This window comes from Sardina pilchardus, chromosome 1, assembly GCF_963854185.1.
Source record: "Sardina pilchardus chromosome 1, fSarPil1.1, whole genome shotgun sequence".
Taxonomy (NCBI): Eukaryota; Metazoa; Chordata; class Actinopteri; order Clupeiformes; family Clupeidae; genus Sardina; species Sardina pilchardus.
The window spans coordinates 50,279,108-50,296,371 of NC_084994.1; the positions used below are offsets into that span (position 1 = coordinate 50,279,108).

Sequence of the window (17,264 nt, forward strand, 5' to 3'; positions counted from 1 at the left end):
AGCAAACACGCCGGGAAAGAGGAACTGGATTTGTCCCATTCAGCACAAGGCCCAAAATACTCAGCACTGTGCTCAGAGGGCTGTTTTGAAATGTAACACCAGCATTGTGAAACGCCGATGTCCCACATCCACAAACACGTCCCATCACACGCCTGTGCTACTGCCCGCTCTTGTTTTGTGTACTCGTTGTCATAGAAGAGAATAAAGTTTCAGAGCTTTACTTCCCCTAAAACAATGACTTGAGTGTTACTAAAAGTCAGTTCTGAATTTTTGCACTGTAACAGAAGAGTTTTGATTTTCATAAGAGTGACTGCTTCCTCCTCGGTTCCCCCTGGTTCTCCCCTGGTTCCCTATGGTTCCTCCTGCCACCCCTGCTCTGTCCCTCTCGTTCTGTCCGTTCTGCCCTGTCATCAGCTGTTCCTGTGGGCAGAGCAGGCCATAACTCACGCAGCTTTTATCTCGTACTGTTCCCGGGCTGCCCTCCCTACCACCAGCGCCAGTCTGCCATCGCTCCCTCTCTCATCCCTCTGTTATCCCCACCTCTCTCTCTCTCTCCCTCTCCCCCTCTTTCTCTCACTCTCTCTCTCTCACTCTCTCTCTCTCTCTCTCATTATTTCTGACCCTGTCTGAACATCTGTGTGCTTACTTGTGTGTTTACTTATGTTTGTGTTTGTATGTGTTTGTGTGTGTGTGTATATGTGTGTGTGTGTGTGTGTGTGTGTGTGTGAGCATATATGAGAGAGAGAGTTGGCGCGCGTACGTGCGTAGTGCCCACTCCTGGTCAGATCTCCCCATTAGTCGACATAAAGGCCGATTGTCTGAGTTACGGCCGTGGAGGAGGACCGTCACACTCCAGTGCATCTGTACAGTAAATGTGCCCGGCTGAACCCCGCGCTCAATGGCACATTCAGCTGTGCATGTTCCACCCCATGGGCACTGCCCGATGCCACCGTGCCCGCTGCATGGCAGCTCCTGCTGCATAACGGGGCTGCAGGAATATAGGGCAGCCTAGCTCCCTGCTCTTGTGAGACAGGCGGTTGAAAGCGAACAGGCTCCATGAGGAGACAGGGCGTGCCAGAGGCATGAGCACACGGCTATGGCATCAAACATGCACAGGCAGCCTGGCTGGCATCGCCACGGAAACAATGACAACCAACCCGGACTGATCTGCCCGGGCCGGGAGGCTGAGGACTGTTACGTAAGAGTACAGGTGCTGATGAGCTATGAGCTTATCTAACACACACACACACACACACACACACACACACACACACACACGCACATACACACACACACACACACACACACACACACACACAGTAACACTACCCCCGCCTCACACACACACACACACACACACACACACACACACACACACCTTCTCCACACAGAGACAGGGAGAGAGGCATTCAGGTTAAGCAGGAAAAAACAGGAACATATGGTTAGTTAAGCAGCAAAAAAGAGTTCCTCATTCTTTCCTTTGTCCAGCCTCAAAAACGGTGATTTGTTCACGGGACAAATGTGAGGGACACTGGGGTCAGGAGTCCTGGGGACGGAGCTGTAGACGAGCAATAAAAGAGTGGACACGAAAACAAGACATAACTTAGCGCTCCATCAGGGTCATAGGTAGATAGGAGCATCCGCCAGGCAGAAAAAAAGTTAATGAGGTTGTTTGTGGGACATCGGGGTGTGTGTGTGATGTGTGTGTGTCTACGTATGTTTCCCTTTGTGTGTGTTTGTGGACAATAATATTGTATGACTGGACCCCATGTTTTCCAGTCTTGGAACAGGAAGTGGTACCTAGCGACAAGATGAAAACACAGGAAGTGCAAGCTGCGTTCCTGACATTCCAGTATTGTCTTGGTGTGCTGACACACACATGCGCCTACTCAGGAAAATGACCCCCCCATACACACACCCCACCACCCCCATAGCCACACACACATACACACACACACACACACTGCACATCAGTCGAAAACAATGGAGTTCTCTCCCTCACACACAAACTGTCACAACAGAATAAAATGAAGGTTAGGTCATCTGGGAAAATACCATGTCTATGATTTTCATGTCCTGTAAATATGCCTTAATAAGGGGAACTCTGCATCATGTTTGCTTGTATCTTACAAAACTCCATTTATGGTCATTCTAAGGACAGCAATGTGATAGTTTGGCTGACATAAGTCTGTCCATAAAATTGTCAGTGCATAAACTGACGTGTATGGCATATGGACGGGACCTCATAATCAGATTGAGATTTACAGTTGCCAGTCCAGTGTGATGTGAGCTCTGTACAGTACGGTGCCGTGCTCAGGGTGCCCTGTCTAGCTCCACTGCTGCTCTGCTCTGCTCTGCCACATGCCAGGTCCCATTCTCTCAAGAGAGGGCTGTTACCTTGCATAACCCCTCCAGCGCACCAGCGCCTCTGATCTCCCCCCCCCTCCACACCCCCCAAGACACTGTTTACTTTTTTTGGATGTCAAACAGCTCATCCCCTCCTCCACACGGAGCCAGTCCAAGACCCTGTCTCTCGCCCTTTTCCTGTCGCCCTAACTCAAACTCTCTCTCTCTCTGTCTCTTTCTCTCTCTCTCTCTCTCTCTCTCTCTCTCTCTGTCTCTCAGACTCTCTCTCTCCCCCTCTCCCCCACTCCTCCTGTGCTCCACTGCAGTGCTCCACAGGCCTGTAATGGCTCCATTAGTAGGAGTGTCCAGGAGCTCATTACGGCTAGCAGTAATCCGTCACATTAGCGTTGTCTGCACATCTGTCTTCTTAAAGTCCCCCCCCCCTCCACCCCACCCCCAGATGTCCCCTTCATGAATCAGCGTCTCTGACGAGCCTCCCCGCTCCAGCCGTGCTAAATTAAGACCTGCAGTCCATCATGGTGGCAGAGCAGAGAAATATCATTAATGCCGCTGCGCTCCGCAGAGAGCCGCGCGGCCCACAGGCTGAGATTAGCATTAGCGCTAATAGGTTTGGGCGCTGGAAGATGAGGACTCGCCGAGAAAGTTTCAGAAAAAGCTCATTACAGGTTGTGCCCCCGGTAACGGCACCTGAACACCGGCCTCGGCACCCTGGGGTGCCTGTTACAGGTCACTGCTAAAGGCTGCGCACGCGTGCAGAGGTGTCATCTATCTAGCGCACTGACACCAAGATCCATAACGTTAATGGAAAGAAAACAAAGTTCACCTAAAAGGACACATTATTCACCAGTGAGCTGATCTGCACTGCTCTCCATCCATCCACTGAAATGGCTGATGTGAGCCAATCAGTCATGAGCTCAACTAATAACCTTTGTCATGCTTTAAGGAGGGCCGGGTGGGGGACCATGAGCCATACTGCCCTACAAAGCAAAAAGGCAGTAACTCCATCTTTGTTCAAAAATGAGTTATGATCATAGTTACTGCCTTTTTGCTTTGTACGGCAGAATAGTCCGCCTATAACCAAGGGAACATGACACAGGAATAATGCTGTCATGAGTTTTAAAGCAGTCTAGGCCTGTGAATAGCCTGGGCAGCTGAAGCTACAGTAGGAAACCAGTACGATTCCTGAATATTGCTGCTTCAGCTATTATTTAACAGCGCATCAATACTTAATAGTGCCATTGCTTTACCCTAGTGCTGTCCCATATCATACTTAATAGTGCCATTGCTTTACCCTAGTGCTGTCCCGTATCATATGTGAAATATTGCCACAGGGGCAGATAGATCACCATCCACCAGTTCACATTCATTGTGGCAAGTGTGGATTCAGTTTTCTTTTCTTGTAACAGTCTTGTAAACTGTCATGCATGATAAGTGCTATGATCTGACTCAAGGCTAATCTAAAAACTATCTTCACACCTGCAGTGTTGGCATTAGGGCCACTCATGGCCCACCTCACACGAGTCTACCTGATCCAGCTTGCACCTGAGCCTCACGGCCACACATTCCTCATCCCAAGTGAACCCGTGTAACACACACACACTCATTCGCTCTGTCTAGCTCTGCCACTCTTCCACCCTGTCATGATCACAAATCACAGCCAAAGGGGTGAGATAGACACAGTAGAAATGATAGTAGTGTAGTCTTTGTAGGAAAGTGTTATGAGGGTGTGTGTGTGTGTGTGTGTGTGTGTGTGTGTGTTAGTGTGTGTGTGTGTGTGTGTGTGTGTACTGGGGAGGGGCAGGAATGTATGGCTGTGTGACTCGTGATTTTCCTACCTCGCTTTCCTGGACTGAAGGTTGTTTCAGCGGCAGTACAGGTCCAGGGGGTCCGAGTGGACGACTGACCCAGAGCGTGAGATGAGATCGGGGCCGTCAGTGCAGCTCTCTGTGGGAGGATGGAGAGCAATGGAGACCTATCATCAATAGCAAGCAATACTGAGGTGGAAAGCACCTGTGCTTGTGTGCTATGTGCATGTAAGGAAAGAGAGAGAGAGAGAGAGAGAGAGAGAGAGAGAGAGAGAGATACAGATAGAGCGAGAGATAAAAAGAGAGCGAGAGAGAGAGAAATAATTGAATGACTGAACGAAGGAGAAGGTGAGGCAGACTGAGGGAGAGGGGAGATTATGGAGACTATGGAGAGGCTATGGCTATATGGGAGGCGGTGGACGCAGGTAGAGTGAACAACAGAAGAGCCGCGGGGGGAGGAGAGCGCAGCAGCCTGACAGAGAGGAGGCTCAGGGGAGGGGGCCGGTGAGGGGCAGCTAGGTGATCAATCCTGAAGGGCTCCTTCAGACACAGCTGTTTAACACCTCTCCAGATGTAGATCTGTGTGTGTGTGTGTGTGTGTGTGTGTGTGTGTGTGTGTGTATAGGGGAGAGAGAACGTACAAGGGCATGCACAGACATACATGCACACACTGAAATACACACACAGACACACAAGTCCCACTCTGCCACTGTAAGTGTAAAATGGAGTTGACACGTGTGCCCTGGTGCAGGTCCCTGTGAGAGGAAGAGGAGGGGGTGAGCAGAGGGAGAGGAGGGGGTGAGAGTGAGAGTAAGAGGAGGGGGTGAGAGTGAGAGTAAGAGGAGGGGGTGAGAGGGAGAGGAAGAGGAGGGGGTGAGAGGGAGAGGGAGAGACGAGGAGCTCCACATCAGAGGGCCGCTCAGGCCTGCACCAGCACCACACATCAGGGCATAGTGGCGTACGGAACTAACGCAGACATACACACTTACTGAGAATGTTTTGAAAGTGAATGGCATCTCATCTTTCCCTGTGTTGATGTATACTACGTGTGTCTGAGAGAGAGAGAGGGAGAGAGAGAGAGAGAGAGAGAGAGAGAGAGAGAGAAAGTGAGTGTGTGAGGTGATGCTGGTATATAGAGCAGTATCACCCTACATCTATATCCCTCAACACTAGCCTGACATTTGTTTTCCAGCTGCTTCCTCTCTTACGCACACACATACACACACACACACACACACACACACACACACACACACACCGACAACCTCTCAAACAACTTTAACCGTCACAGCGGATGCAGCGATAGGCGTTTTTATTTAAGGCAGAATTCACTGAATACCATGTAATTGCAGGATATTCAAAATAAGCTTGAATCACTTAACTCCATTCAGAATGACTCACAGTGTATTCACACTGCACTGCTTGAGACTATTAAAGGGAGCATTGGGCACAACAAGTTCAAAGCAGCACAGTAAAAAAATCATGAATTCAAACAACTCATTTGAATGATACGGCAAGAAAATCAGTCAAGCTAGGTCTAGGATCTAAACGAGGCACTTTATTACTGCACAGACACAGTTTGCTGAGCAAAGGTTTCAAAGGGCTACAACTACCTCTGCTGGACAAAGATGGCATTACAAGAGAAGTGATAACATCAGCTTGATTGTCTCTCTCGATGAAGTTCCTTTGGAATTACAGTAAGTCTCTTTTTGCTTGCTGTTCCCAGGTCAGAGCATGACGGTGGCGTGATCAAGGAGCAGGATGCTGCTCTGCTGCTGGTAAGGGGGAGTCAGGCTGGGCAGAAACTTCTGGAAGGGTCACAGATATGTCTGGTGTTGGCATGCAGTTGTGATTAGAGTCGTCAGGGCAGGAGGAGAGGGATGGACAGGCCACCACTTCTGAGAGGACTTCTCCTCGCGTCACTGTGGAGGCCCTTGACCTTGGGCAGGCCATGTAGAGGTCATCGAAGCTCAACTCAGACACCTTTGATGCGAGGGATCCTTGGGCCGACGTGGCGGGCGCTTTGTCCGCGGTGACCCCGCGGCAGGGCACCGGCTGGTACAAGTCATCCTCCTCCACGGCCAAGATACTTCCTGTCCCAACGCCCGCCGAGGTCCTGGTGGGAGAGGAGGAAGTGGACACGTCCAGCTCCCTGGCAGGAAGAGAGGGAGAACAGAGCACAGCACAGCAGAGGCGTGAGTGAGGACAACTCCCACCATCCGAGCAGAGCGAACGCTGAGGAGGAGGAGGAGGAGGAGGAGGAGGAGGAGGAGGAGAGGGCGGCAGGCGAGGGGCATGATGACGCAGCCGCTCTTAAAGGACGTGCTGCAGCTTGCTGCATCACAACAAAGTTGTTGCCGCGGAGGATTTGAGTTTCAAGGCCGAACACCTGGATCCCCACGTCACTAATGTGTTTTTCGTCTGTCTGTTAACGTGACACCTTCATCCTGACTACAATTAATGTTTTGATAACAGTTACCTGAGCCCTTGAAGTTATGCTGCAAAACATGTTGCATTGTGCATTGCAGATCCTTTCCACTGATGTCTGAGGTCTCACTGAGGTTAGGCCTAAAATGACTCGGCGACATGCTATTTATATCAAATGGAACCAGATGAGACCTTTTTCCCACAGTACAACTAAGATTCTAAAGAAAGTTCACTGACTCATTAATTGACGTGAGCAGGGTCAAGACAGCCATCACTCTGAGTCACACACACACATAACAGCAGTGGATCCAGCAGATGTGCTGTGTTCTCCATGTGATGGAAGGAGTGATTTGACACCCTAACCCTGTCTGCAGTGGGGACCAAGGCTGTGGGCTTGTAGATAAAACACATCCCACGAATAGATGCCGTGTCCCTGCCATCTTTCTCAAAACGCATAAAAATGAAATGCAGCATATTGTGACGATAAAACACCCTTTCTTTGCTTATGACCACAGTGCCACAGTAAGCATTCATTACATTTATGACTACAGTAGTTGGTCTACGAGCTGTGGTAGCTTGTATTTCAAGTCAAGTCTTTTACTGTTGCCTTCAGAGCTCAACCCCACAGTAGTAGAGGCCCATCTGCCTGAACCCATCCACTCCCACTATCCACTACTGTTCACTACCATGAATTACTGTACGCTCCACTTCATGTGAGTTTACACAGCAAAGCATTCCAATTCTGTCTCATATTTGGGTAGAGGCATCTGCTAAATAATTCAACAGAACTTTATTGTTTTGAGAACGCTTGCGCTTTGTTTGGTTAGATGTGCCAAGCTGATCAAAGATTTATATAGACTGTGTGAATTAAGAACCAGTCCAGACAATAACAATCTCCTACATATTTCACACAGTGTGTGGCAGCCTGTGAGGGTGTGTGCCACAGGGCCACCCTGTGAGCTGCTCGTGCCCTTACTCTGAGAGCACGTCTGGGGCCAGACACGGCTCCATGATGTGGGCCTGCTGAATGTGGGGGTCGTCTGCGTCAGGCTGGGTCATCTCCCCCTTGACTTGGGATTTCTGAGGATGAGGGAGAAAACACAAACACACACACACACACACACACACACACACACACACACACACACACACACACACACACACACACACACACACACACACACACACACACACACACACACACACACACACACACACACACACACACATACAGATACATGTTTAGAAATCACAGTATCCAGACAGCCTTAATACACAAAGAAAGAGCTTTTCCTGATATAGGGGACACACTTGGTTGCCTTTTGAGATGTCCTTCAGCACTTTGCTGTTGACAGGTGTAGGGATCGATACCTCCCACTGCCTGAACCTCCTGAAACAGAGAAAGAGAGAGAGAGAGAGAGTGAGAGACAGAGAGAGAGAAACAGTAAGGGGAAGATTGTATGAGATGTCTGTATGGAAAATCACATCCTGATAATTTATATGTTCTTTTACTACTAATTAATATGCCATATTTAAACAATAAGCCCCAAGAGGCTGTAGGTTACAGTGATTTTAGATCCGCTGGGTGGTGCACAAGCTATTCTAAAATCACTGTAACCTACAGACTACTACTGGCTTATTGCTTTTCTAAAATAGCCACCACATACAGTAATACCTGGCAAGACCCCGCATCGAACGTGATTCAGCCAATCATAATTAAGGACCGGAACAATCCATAATATCCATAATCCATGAATTATAATTATCTGTCATACAGTAATTTCTATGTCTGTGTGCACAGTATATATTGTGTGCAGTGTTCGTATGTGCTCATTATGCAATATGTGTGTGTTTATCTGGACGTGTCTGTAAAATAAATACATACTGTATGTAATTGTTGTGCTGTGTATTTACCTTTGACAGATGTAAAGGAGAAAGACTGCTACAAACACACAGGCAGCCATAGTAACATATGAGATCATGAAGGCTGACCACAGGACTGCCCACCCATCCAGAGAGAGAGAGAGAGAGAGAGAGAGAAAGAGAGAGATGGAGAGAGAGATAGAAAGAGAGAGAGAGATGGAGAGAAAGATAAAGAGAGTGATTACCATGAGACATTTCTGAGAGCAGATTGCATTAATTCCACTGTACACAAACACACATGTTCCCTTGTTTATATCACACATGGTAATGAGGGGACTAATTAAGAATATGAGTCATGCACAATATGAAAAGGGATTGAGTTAAGTATGTGCTTTCTAATTATATCATAATTCCTCCATTTCAGTGCTGCTCTTCCTTGTCCTTCACCAGCACCCCTCTTCTCTCTCTCCCTCACTCTCTTCTCCTGGCTTAGACAGATGCCTTCTACAGTACCTTGACTACCTTCTATTTAAAGACAATCATAAATGCTAAATACACAATCTGATCTGGCCCACCATTTCAACATTTCAATGATAATCAGCTGATTTTTTCAAATGACCCATATATAGAGAACAAAACAAGTTAGTCGTACTGCAGTCACTTCACAGTATGCATTGTGTTGTGTTGTGTTGTGTTGACCACACAGCTCAGCCCTGTACTCGCCTGAACTCAGACACAAACTGCAATGAAGCTTAAAGCCGATATGTACTCAGGCCATGTACTGTTCTAAACTCTTGTGTTGAGGTATGGGCCTATTCTATCATGAGGTTTGCACATATTGCCCCCCTCACCACAAAGACAATTCAAGACTTTTTTCCAGAGGGTTGCAGTGTTTATCAAATGTTATCCCTAAAGGGGCACAATACTTTTTACTTAGCTTTTTTTCAGACTTAGCTACACTAGTGGGGACCATTGTATATCACTGCCTTAGTATGACAGTCACTGTGGCGAAAGGTCCTGTATTGTACATGAAATGGTCATTTTGTAAAACCACATGTGTATGTGTACAGTATGCCACATCAGTATTAAACACAGCAGTGGTGCCTGAGGTTTGATGCTGTTTGCTTCTGTGGCACCAGCACCCCACCTCTGCTCTCAGCCCTGCCTGCCTGCTTGCTCTCTCTGCCTCACTGCTGTTTGCCAGATGGCTGCCCTGAGCACATGGAGCTGAACACAAGTGTGTGGAGCAGAGGCCTTGATTAAAACACAAAAAAGAGGACAGATGATCAGCGCTGGCTCTCCTCACAGCTGGGCAGCTGGGGGTCAGCTCCTGCTAACCGGACGGCTACTCTGATACGGCCAGCGCCTTCATTCAACTGCACATTTCTGATGAACCCCGCAATATGTGTGTGGCTTTAAGAATACGACTCAGGTGTCAGTTAGAGGTGCTGTGCAGAGGTTATATCAGGGGTGTTGCTCGGTTACCTGAGCTTGTGGTCCAGTGGACAGGCTCGCTCCACAGGGAGGGATAGCCGCTGTAGTGGCTACTCCTCGAGGTGTCCACCTGTGCGCGGACCTGGGCGCTGTAGCGCGTGGAGGGCTGTAGTGATGCAGTGGGGATGGACAGGGAGTCTGTGTCCGCCTCCAGAGTGAAGGACTTACGGGCCTCCTGAGGGGAGATGGCGGACAGGAGGGACACCGTGAGGAGGGACGCTGGACACCACAACTAGGAGAGAGAGTAAATCAGTGGCATCATAACTCTACACGTCCGAGAGGAGCTTCTTTACCGGTGCGTCAGCGCTCCAGTAGTAAATCTCCATGGCGATGGGAACAGTGGCCAGGTGGGGCGGAGTCCAGGTCAGTCTCCAGTTGTCCCCCCTCTCCTCCACCTGGACGCCAGTGGGCCTGGGGGGCTGGACTAGGACACACATCAATCATGTCAGGTATCCATGGTGACATCCACAAACAGGCATCAACTAGAAAGTGATCTCTGGTTCTGCACCCACTAACTTACCACTTACCGCCCACACCACTAACAGCCCATACTAGTTAGCCTAACTATGTATCCTTTTAGTATTTGATTGCATTATAAGTTCCATTTTTTATTTATTGACTTAATTCAACTGTGAGGCCCTGAGTATTTATATATCTGTGCTCTGCCTTATTTTTTTTTTCTTGGGGTCACCTTGGGTCAACTGCTGTTGTTTGTTAAGTGTGCTACAGAAATAAAAGTGATCTCTGTCCCGTCTACCCCTCTGTTCTAAGTCCCTTGGCTTCACTTGATTCTGAACTGTCATTCTCTGGTTTATTTTTAGCGCAAGGGAGTATTTACTGCTACACTAACGTCTATCTCTTCTGTAAATCACTTTGGACAAAGGCGTCAGCTGAATGAATAAATGTAAGATGTAAAGCAACTCAGTGTCAGGACATCAGCTCACAATACACAACATGGACACAGGGGGGCAGCACCGGTACAATCTGGCCCTCACCACCACACTCCCAAACACTAAGAGCAAGTGATAAATGATTAGCTTTAATGGAGCACTACTTAGAATGCAACCAAACCCTCATCAGAGGGCCGTAAACGTACTGTGCTTGTGGGACTTGAACTCTCTCCTGATGGGGACGGCCTTGAGCTGGAGGTGGAGGGACCTGGGCGTGCTGACGTGGAGCGTGCAGCCGAAGCCCAGCACTGGAGCCGTCCTGTTGAGCAGCCCGGGGGGGCGGAGGGGACAACACTGACGGGGCCTGTCAGGGAACGGAGACGAGAGGGAAGGAAGGGGGGAGGAGGTGGAGGTGTGTGTGAGAGGGGGAGAGAAGAGGGAGGGAGGGAGGGAGGGAAGAAAGAGACAAGTGAGAGAGGGAGAGTGTGAGATTGAATTAAGACCATCTAATCTGATGTGCTAGTTTTATCTCCCTCGAAAAAAGATAAGGGCGCATTAAAGTGACAGAGCAATAACACAATGCACGGAGGCGGAGCCACAGCTCAGATGGATGGCTGCTTTAAACTGAACTGTACGTCAAGGACACACTGTCATTAGAGCCGCAGCCGCTTCCTTATGGCTGTGGGACGCACACATTACCATACAAATCACTCCTCTTATCATTACCATGTCATTAAATGTTTCTTGAGCAACAAAAATACACTTCTGCAGTCCTTTGTTCACTGAATGAGAGAATAAATGAGGAAAGAGATGGAGTGACAGAGAAAGAGAGAGAGAGAAAGAAAGAGGGAGGGAGGGAGGGAGAGAGAAGGAGGGAGAGAGACAGTGACAGAGACATAGCGAGTGAGAGACTCACTGTGCTGTGGGGTTGATGCGGTAGGACAGATTGTAGGTGACATATTGAGCAAGGTCTGTGTGTGCCTCCCAGCTACAGAGCACCTTCTTCTCGCCATCCACAACACAGCCAAGATTGGAGGGACCTGGCAGAGATGCTGACACACACACACACACACACACACACACACACACACACCAACATTATTTTACATTACATGCCTTGATACAGAAATAAGCGTTCAATAACTCATTATTTTTCCAACAACGTGAGGTCAATGATGCCACACAGTTTCATTTAGCAACCTCACCATCGCTATAGATTTTGTAAGTCCATGCAATGTAAGACCAGCACCAGCAAGTTACACCAGCAGCACACAGAAAGCATTAACGCTTAGTGTAGCGAAGGGAGAGAGCAGTGACCCCACCCAGTCTTCAACCCGGGTCTGCAGGGAACGTGCAGCTTGACCATAACACCACGAGCCAGGCCTGTTGGTATGGCCGTCAGAGCGCATGCTCAACTGTAGTGACGGTTCTCCGTCACTCTTAGAATCACTTGATCACTTGGTTATTTTCCATCTCCCACCGGATGGTTCCTCTTACACCCAGACACCAGACACCGCCGTCCCCTCTGTTCCAATGCTCACCCTCACTAGGCCTCCAGTGCACCAGGGGGCTCCACTCTGTCCAGACGCCCTGATGGCTCTTGGCCCTGACCCTGGCCTCGTACCTGCCGTCGCGCACCAGCGCAGACGCCTCCAGACGCAGCTCCTGCCCGTGGACCTCCAGCTCCTGCACATAGACGAGGACAGACAAGGAGCACAACACACACCACTGAACAGCCTCTCAGATTGATCTATCTAACTACTTTACCTTCCTGTTAGCCAGCACAGCATTTCCTACACAGTTATTATGATGGGGGGAGGGAAGGGGGCGATGGTATTGTAATCAGGTCCATCCATCTGTGTGTGTGTGTGTGTGTGTGTGTGTGTGTGTGTGTGTGTGTGTGTGTGTGTGTTTACACAATTCAAAAACTATATTGAATTGGAACAATAATTCCAATCCAATTGGAATCCTAATTGGATTGGAATTATTGTTCCAATTCAATCATAAGGGTGAGGGTCTGCTCCTGTTCTAATATGTGATTTGTACATTATTACTGACAACTTCACTCATTCCCTGTCACACCGTTCCTTTAAACAGCTTCAAAATCACTGAGCCCAATTACTATGACAGTAATAGCTTGCACAGCGTGGACTGGACTGATTTGATCACTGTGCTTCAGAGAGAGCCTCTCCTGGGAACCCTATAAAACACAGTGATGGTGTTCCAGGGACTCATTAAAGAGAGCACCTTCATCCTCTTCCTGGGCAGGCCATGAGAGAAACGCTGTCGACTGAAATCTATCTGAGTTGCCGATGTCTGGACAGCACTGAGCAGAGTAGATGACCAGACCGACTAAATGCTTTTCACATATAGCTGTGCGCGTGTAGCCCGTTACAATAAGAAGAAGATAAGGAGAGAAAGGCTGAGATAGAGATACTGTAATAAGGACAGAAAGGCTGAGATAATATCACCGTTACTACATCAAATGTATGTTGCTTTCTACACAGTGTGTATAAGAAGGTTTGACTGAGCGCTCCTTGTGTGTGACTTACGGTCCACTCATGGTTGGCGTGCCTGTAGTGCACCTGGTAGGTGGAGGATGAGGACGGCTCCAGGGTGCCAGGGCTCTGCCAGCTCAACTCCGAGTGCCCCTCCTCTGTGACCTTCACAGACAGGTGGTGTGGACGACCTCTCACTGCAATAACAACAACAACCACAACAACAACAATAATAATCTCACCAGCTGACACAATGTTCCGTTACCACAAATAACAGTAACAATAACATCTGTAACTGTTTTATGAATACAGATTAAGTGAATATTAGTCAAGTAGGCAGATATGCATAACAATGTTGCAAGAACTCTATAGTACAAATACACTTGGGCTTGTATGCCAACATACTTTTGCTTACAATACATACTAAAGAGCCTGCGATTCTAATTCAAACTTGTGGTGAGATTTGGAGAATTATACGCTGCACAGTTCTCCATGCAGTGTGTGTGCTCAAAAGAACTCCAGCCCGAGGCTTGGACTGACCCCTAACCAAATGCCACCAATCAACATTGCTTCACAAGCACGGGAGGAAGAAGTGTAACTAGATTAACCACCAGACTCTGGCTTGAAATGACCAGATGAAATACCCTAAACGCAGCCGTCTATGGCATCCAGCCATACACCTGGCAACTGGCATGTCCAGTACTTGGTATATCTTCTTGCTAAAGGGCAACACCATTATAAGCGCAAGACAAGTGCAGGTCTACCTTGATTGTGAAGGTCAACAGTCTTGGAGAGGAGCTTCACATGAGGAACCTTGAAGAAAAAGAAGTCTTGTGCATGGATCACAAACATACTGGTGTTGTACCGACAGTGGGCTTTGAGGTGACCCTCGGCATCCTGGGATGGAGGAGGAACAGGCACACAGGGGGACTCAGTGCTCCTTTGGAATGAATTAGATAGATAGATGGATGGATAAATAGATAGACAGACAGATAAATAAGATTAGAGTTTCATTGAAGGTATTCAATTTAAGATTGATTTCAAACTCATACAGCTCTGTCTGAACAACCTGTTCCTGAACACAGTCAGGTGGAAGAGGTGCAGGCGGGTGTGGGGGGGCCGTGTCCAGCTGCACTGGATGTGTGTGGAGTAGTCATTACTGCACTGGAGCGACGCAAGGGCAGAGGACTCTGGGGAGTGAAACAGAGACCATCCGGTGAAATTGGTTGTGATTGACATAGACTTTGATCTTACAATGACACATTTAGATATAAGACAGTAAGACTATTAATAGAATCTGGTTATGTTTATTGATCATCCAACAATCCAAAATCATCCAAGGTGTCTCTGATCTGAGGTATATGAAATACCATGAAAGGAGGGACTGGTCTGGGGTTGGCAATGCTGAGATTTAGAGGCCAGAACAACCAGTGGAGGAATTAAGGCAGCAAATGCTGACAATGTGAACATGGTCACAAGTTACTGCCGCCCCCGAGGTGTACAGCTGCATCAAGACCTCAGACAGAATTATATCTGGAAGAGTGAGAAGACAGTGTTACATAAAAGCATGGTGCTCCAATATAACATTCTAATTATCACACTGAAAATAATTTGAGAGATAGGCTACTGAAGGTATTCTAGTTAGACATAAATATATGGAAATAACATCAAAGTGTCATTTAATGTCAAACAACAACAGTAACAACAACAACACAGCACAACAACATATTTGTTATAGGCTAACCCTGATTAACCCTTACCAAAGATATCAAGGCTTCACCATTACATTGGCTAAGTAAGGCTTCCAAATACCTGATGATGTAATCAAAAGTAGAGAGGCATACCTGGAGTCAGGGATGAGTTCTTCTCCCTGGACACATTTTCAGGGGCATCTGCCCCGTGAAATGACACGCGCTCATCCCTCTGTGTGCGTTATAGGAGAAGGGCTCAGCGTTGTAGTGACGTTTGAATGATGACGCGTTAGTTGGTCAAATCGCGGGGTGTCACTTTGGCTAATTTTTTTTTGCTCTCACCTCTACTTTTCTCCTCGGGTTGTCGAGACTATCTTTAGTTTCTCTATGTGACTACAAAACTGAACGGTGTCCAACGACTTGTTTTTCAACTTCGTAGGCGTGTTTTAACTTCAAGTAGCAGCAGCCCAGTAGGCTACAAAATCCACCAGACTCCAAAAAGTACCCATCACGTTTTCAAGGGCAGAATGAGTCCTCAACCCTTTTGGAGATCAGGCACTCCAAAGGTCAAACCAAAACGCCAAGGCACACCTTCTTATGATTTGGGGTGCAGTGATTTTAGGCTACATGGATTTTAAAGTATGGCACACGCATTATTATAGGCTGTAAGAGGGGTGGATAATTTTGTTAAGCCCATATTCTTTCAGTACAGTGTTCATGAGCTGAGACGCATGTGCTCATATAATATTGACAGAGGTTTTAATTACGAATCTGTGTCGTTTCTGCATTAAAAACACTAATGACCCTGAGTAAAAATGCAGCCACGGCACACCTGACTTTGCCTCACAACACACCGGTTGAGAACCAGCGCTCTAAGGTAGTGATGCTAATCTAAACCCTCCTGTCAACAACACAACAACAACAACATCAACAGCAAAGTTAAGTTAACCTTTCACAGGATGGTCTTCTTAGCGATCAGAATAAGCAATATGCATTCTCATATTTCTGTTAATCATCTACAGCCCTTAGTCAGTGTGGCCGGTGACAGAGGTGTTTCTCTCAGGGCTCAGAGCAACAAACCCCTGGTGTGTTCCAGATCCCTGTCAGCTGTTATCTGGGTGCTTTGCTCATGACTGTCAGGTTATTGCTCCAGCGCGACATCCAGTCTGCAGGCATTCTGCTCATAGGCAATTCACCATGACAGGTGTTCTAGCTTAGTTTTTTGCTGGCTCTGACTGCACTCAGGTGTGCAGGTAATATCTGAATCATGAAATATCTGGCTTTCCATAAATATCCATATTTGCATATTGATGTGAGTGTCTACAGGCCCATTGCCCAAAGAGCGAATGCTAAGGGGAAGATGAAACAAGGAAGTTGGAAAGTGATAGTTACAAATCTCAAAGGGCACTGCCAAAAAAAAGAACGCTTTCAGTATTCAGTGTATCACGGGTTGAAGTGACCCAAGGTTGTACCACTACTGCTCCTTGGCCAAGACTGGACGTGCACTGTGCCCCTGCATGTGCCGGGCCCTGCCTGCGCTGCCCGCGCCCGTGGAACTGGAAGTGAAAGCGGGCGTTATGTGGAAATACATCACATGGCATTTGCCAGGACCCCTGCAGGGGTCTCACAATTACTGTACACAAAACCCCCACCGTGTGCCAAGTCAACAACTCCAAAAGTGATGACTCCATCATTTGAGTGCGGTTCCTCTCTGTGCCATGTTCCCTTCTAAACGCCTCCTGCATCACCAGGGACGCCTACTCTGATACAGCCCAGTGCCCTGTGTCCAAAGCTTAGGGCGGCAACATGGAGTTTCTCTGTAGACGGCTTCCTTTATCGAGTTTGGTGAGATGGTCTCGTCTGGCCGTGTGAAGATAAACACCTCTGTCATTCCCAGCACATGCCCACACTCATCAGTAAGGAATTTTAAGCTCCGAATTGGCATCCTTGCGAAAATGTAAGCATGGCTCTTACAGAGTGATGTTTTCAAAACAAAAATACGCACATTTCTGCGGTTGCACATTCCTTCAAACTTGTGACATCTGTGCCATTGTGTTTGTGCAACTGCACATTTTAGAGTGGCCTTTAAATGTGACCAGCCCAAGGCACCGATGTGCACCTCTGAGGGGATTATTTTGGTAAAGGTAAAATAACACAATCTGAAAGAAATTAGCCTTGTGTGAGCATAGAATGAATTTGACACATTTTATTTTGATAATTGGAGTGAAT

General features: G+C 47.8%; 2 protein-coding genes across 2 annotated transcripts in view; both read right to left on the reverse strand.

Moving 5' to 3' along the window:
• Window positions 1–5,473: 5,473 nt before the first annotated feature.
• On the reverse strand, window positions 5,474–15,300 carry LOC134080110 (cytokine receptor common subunit beta-like). Its single transcript, XM_062536359.1, has 14 exons — window positions 15,189–15,300; window positions 14,715–14,877; window positions 14,414–14,534; window positions 14,109–14,284; window positions 13,399–13,541; window positions 12,388–12,532; window positions 11,763–11,898; window positions 11,053–11,210; window positions 10,250–10,380; window positions 9,948–10,131; window positions 8,514–8,598; window positions 7,911–7,989; window positions 7,576–7,679; window positions 5,474–6,324 (listed from the first exon to the last, which is right to left on the reverse strand). Exons 2-14 carry the CDS (start codon window positions 14,812–14,814, stop codon window positions 5,922–5,924), a joined length of 1,965 nt encoding a protein of 654 aa, XP_062392343.1. The 5' UTR covers window positions 14,815–14,877; window positions 15,189–15,300; the 3' UTR covers window positions 5,474–5,921.
• A 1,938-nt stretch (window positions 15,301–17,238) lies between these two features.
• The window catches only part of ncf4 (neutrophil cytosolic factor 4), a 20,321-nt gene continuing 20,295 nt past the window's right edge, over window positions 17,239–17,264 (reverse strand). The window contains exon 10 of the mRNA XM_062548473.1: window positions 17,239–17,264. This exon is cut by the window's right edge and continues 555 nt beyond it. The gene's annotated coding sequence lies outside the window, so the exon portion shown is untranslated.

What these genes read in the sequence shown, in the direction of transcription:
- LOC134080110 (XM_062536359.1), bottom strand. Translation starts at nt 14,814, where the DNA reads ATGTTCACATTGTCAGCATTTGCTGCCTTAATTCCTCCACTGGTTGTT. An exon ending in GACCAGTCCCTCCTTTCATG is followed by an intron (nt 14,535 to 14,714) that starts GTATTTCATATA and finishes TTCACTCCCCAG; the next exon opens with AGTCCTCTGCCCTTGCGTCG. An exon ending in ACTGGAGCGCTGACGCACCG is followed by an intron (nt 10,132 to 10,249) that starts GTAAAGAAGCTC and finishes ATCTCCCCTCAG; the next exon opens with GAGGCCCGTAAGTCCTTCAC.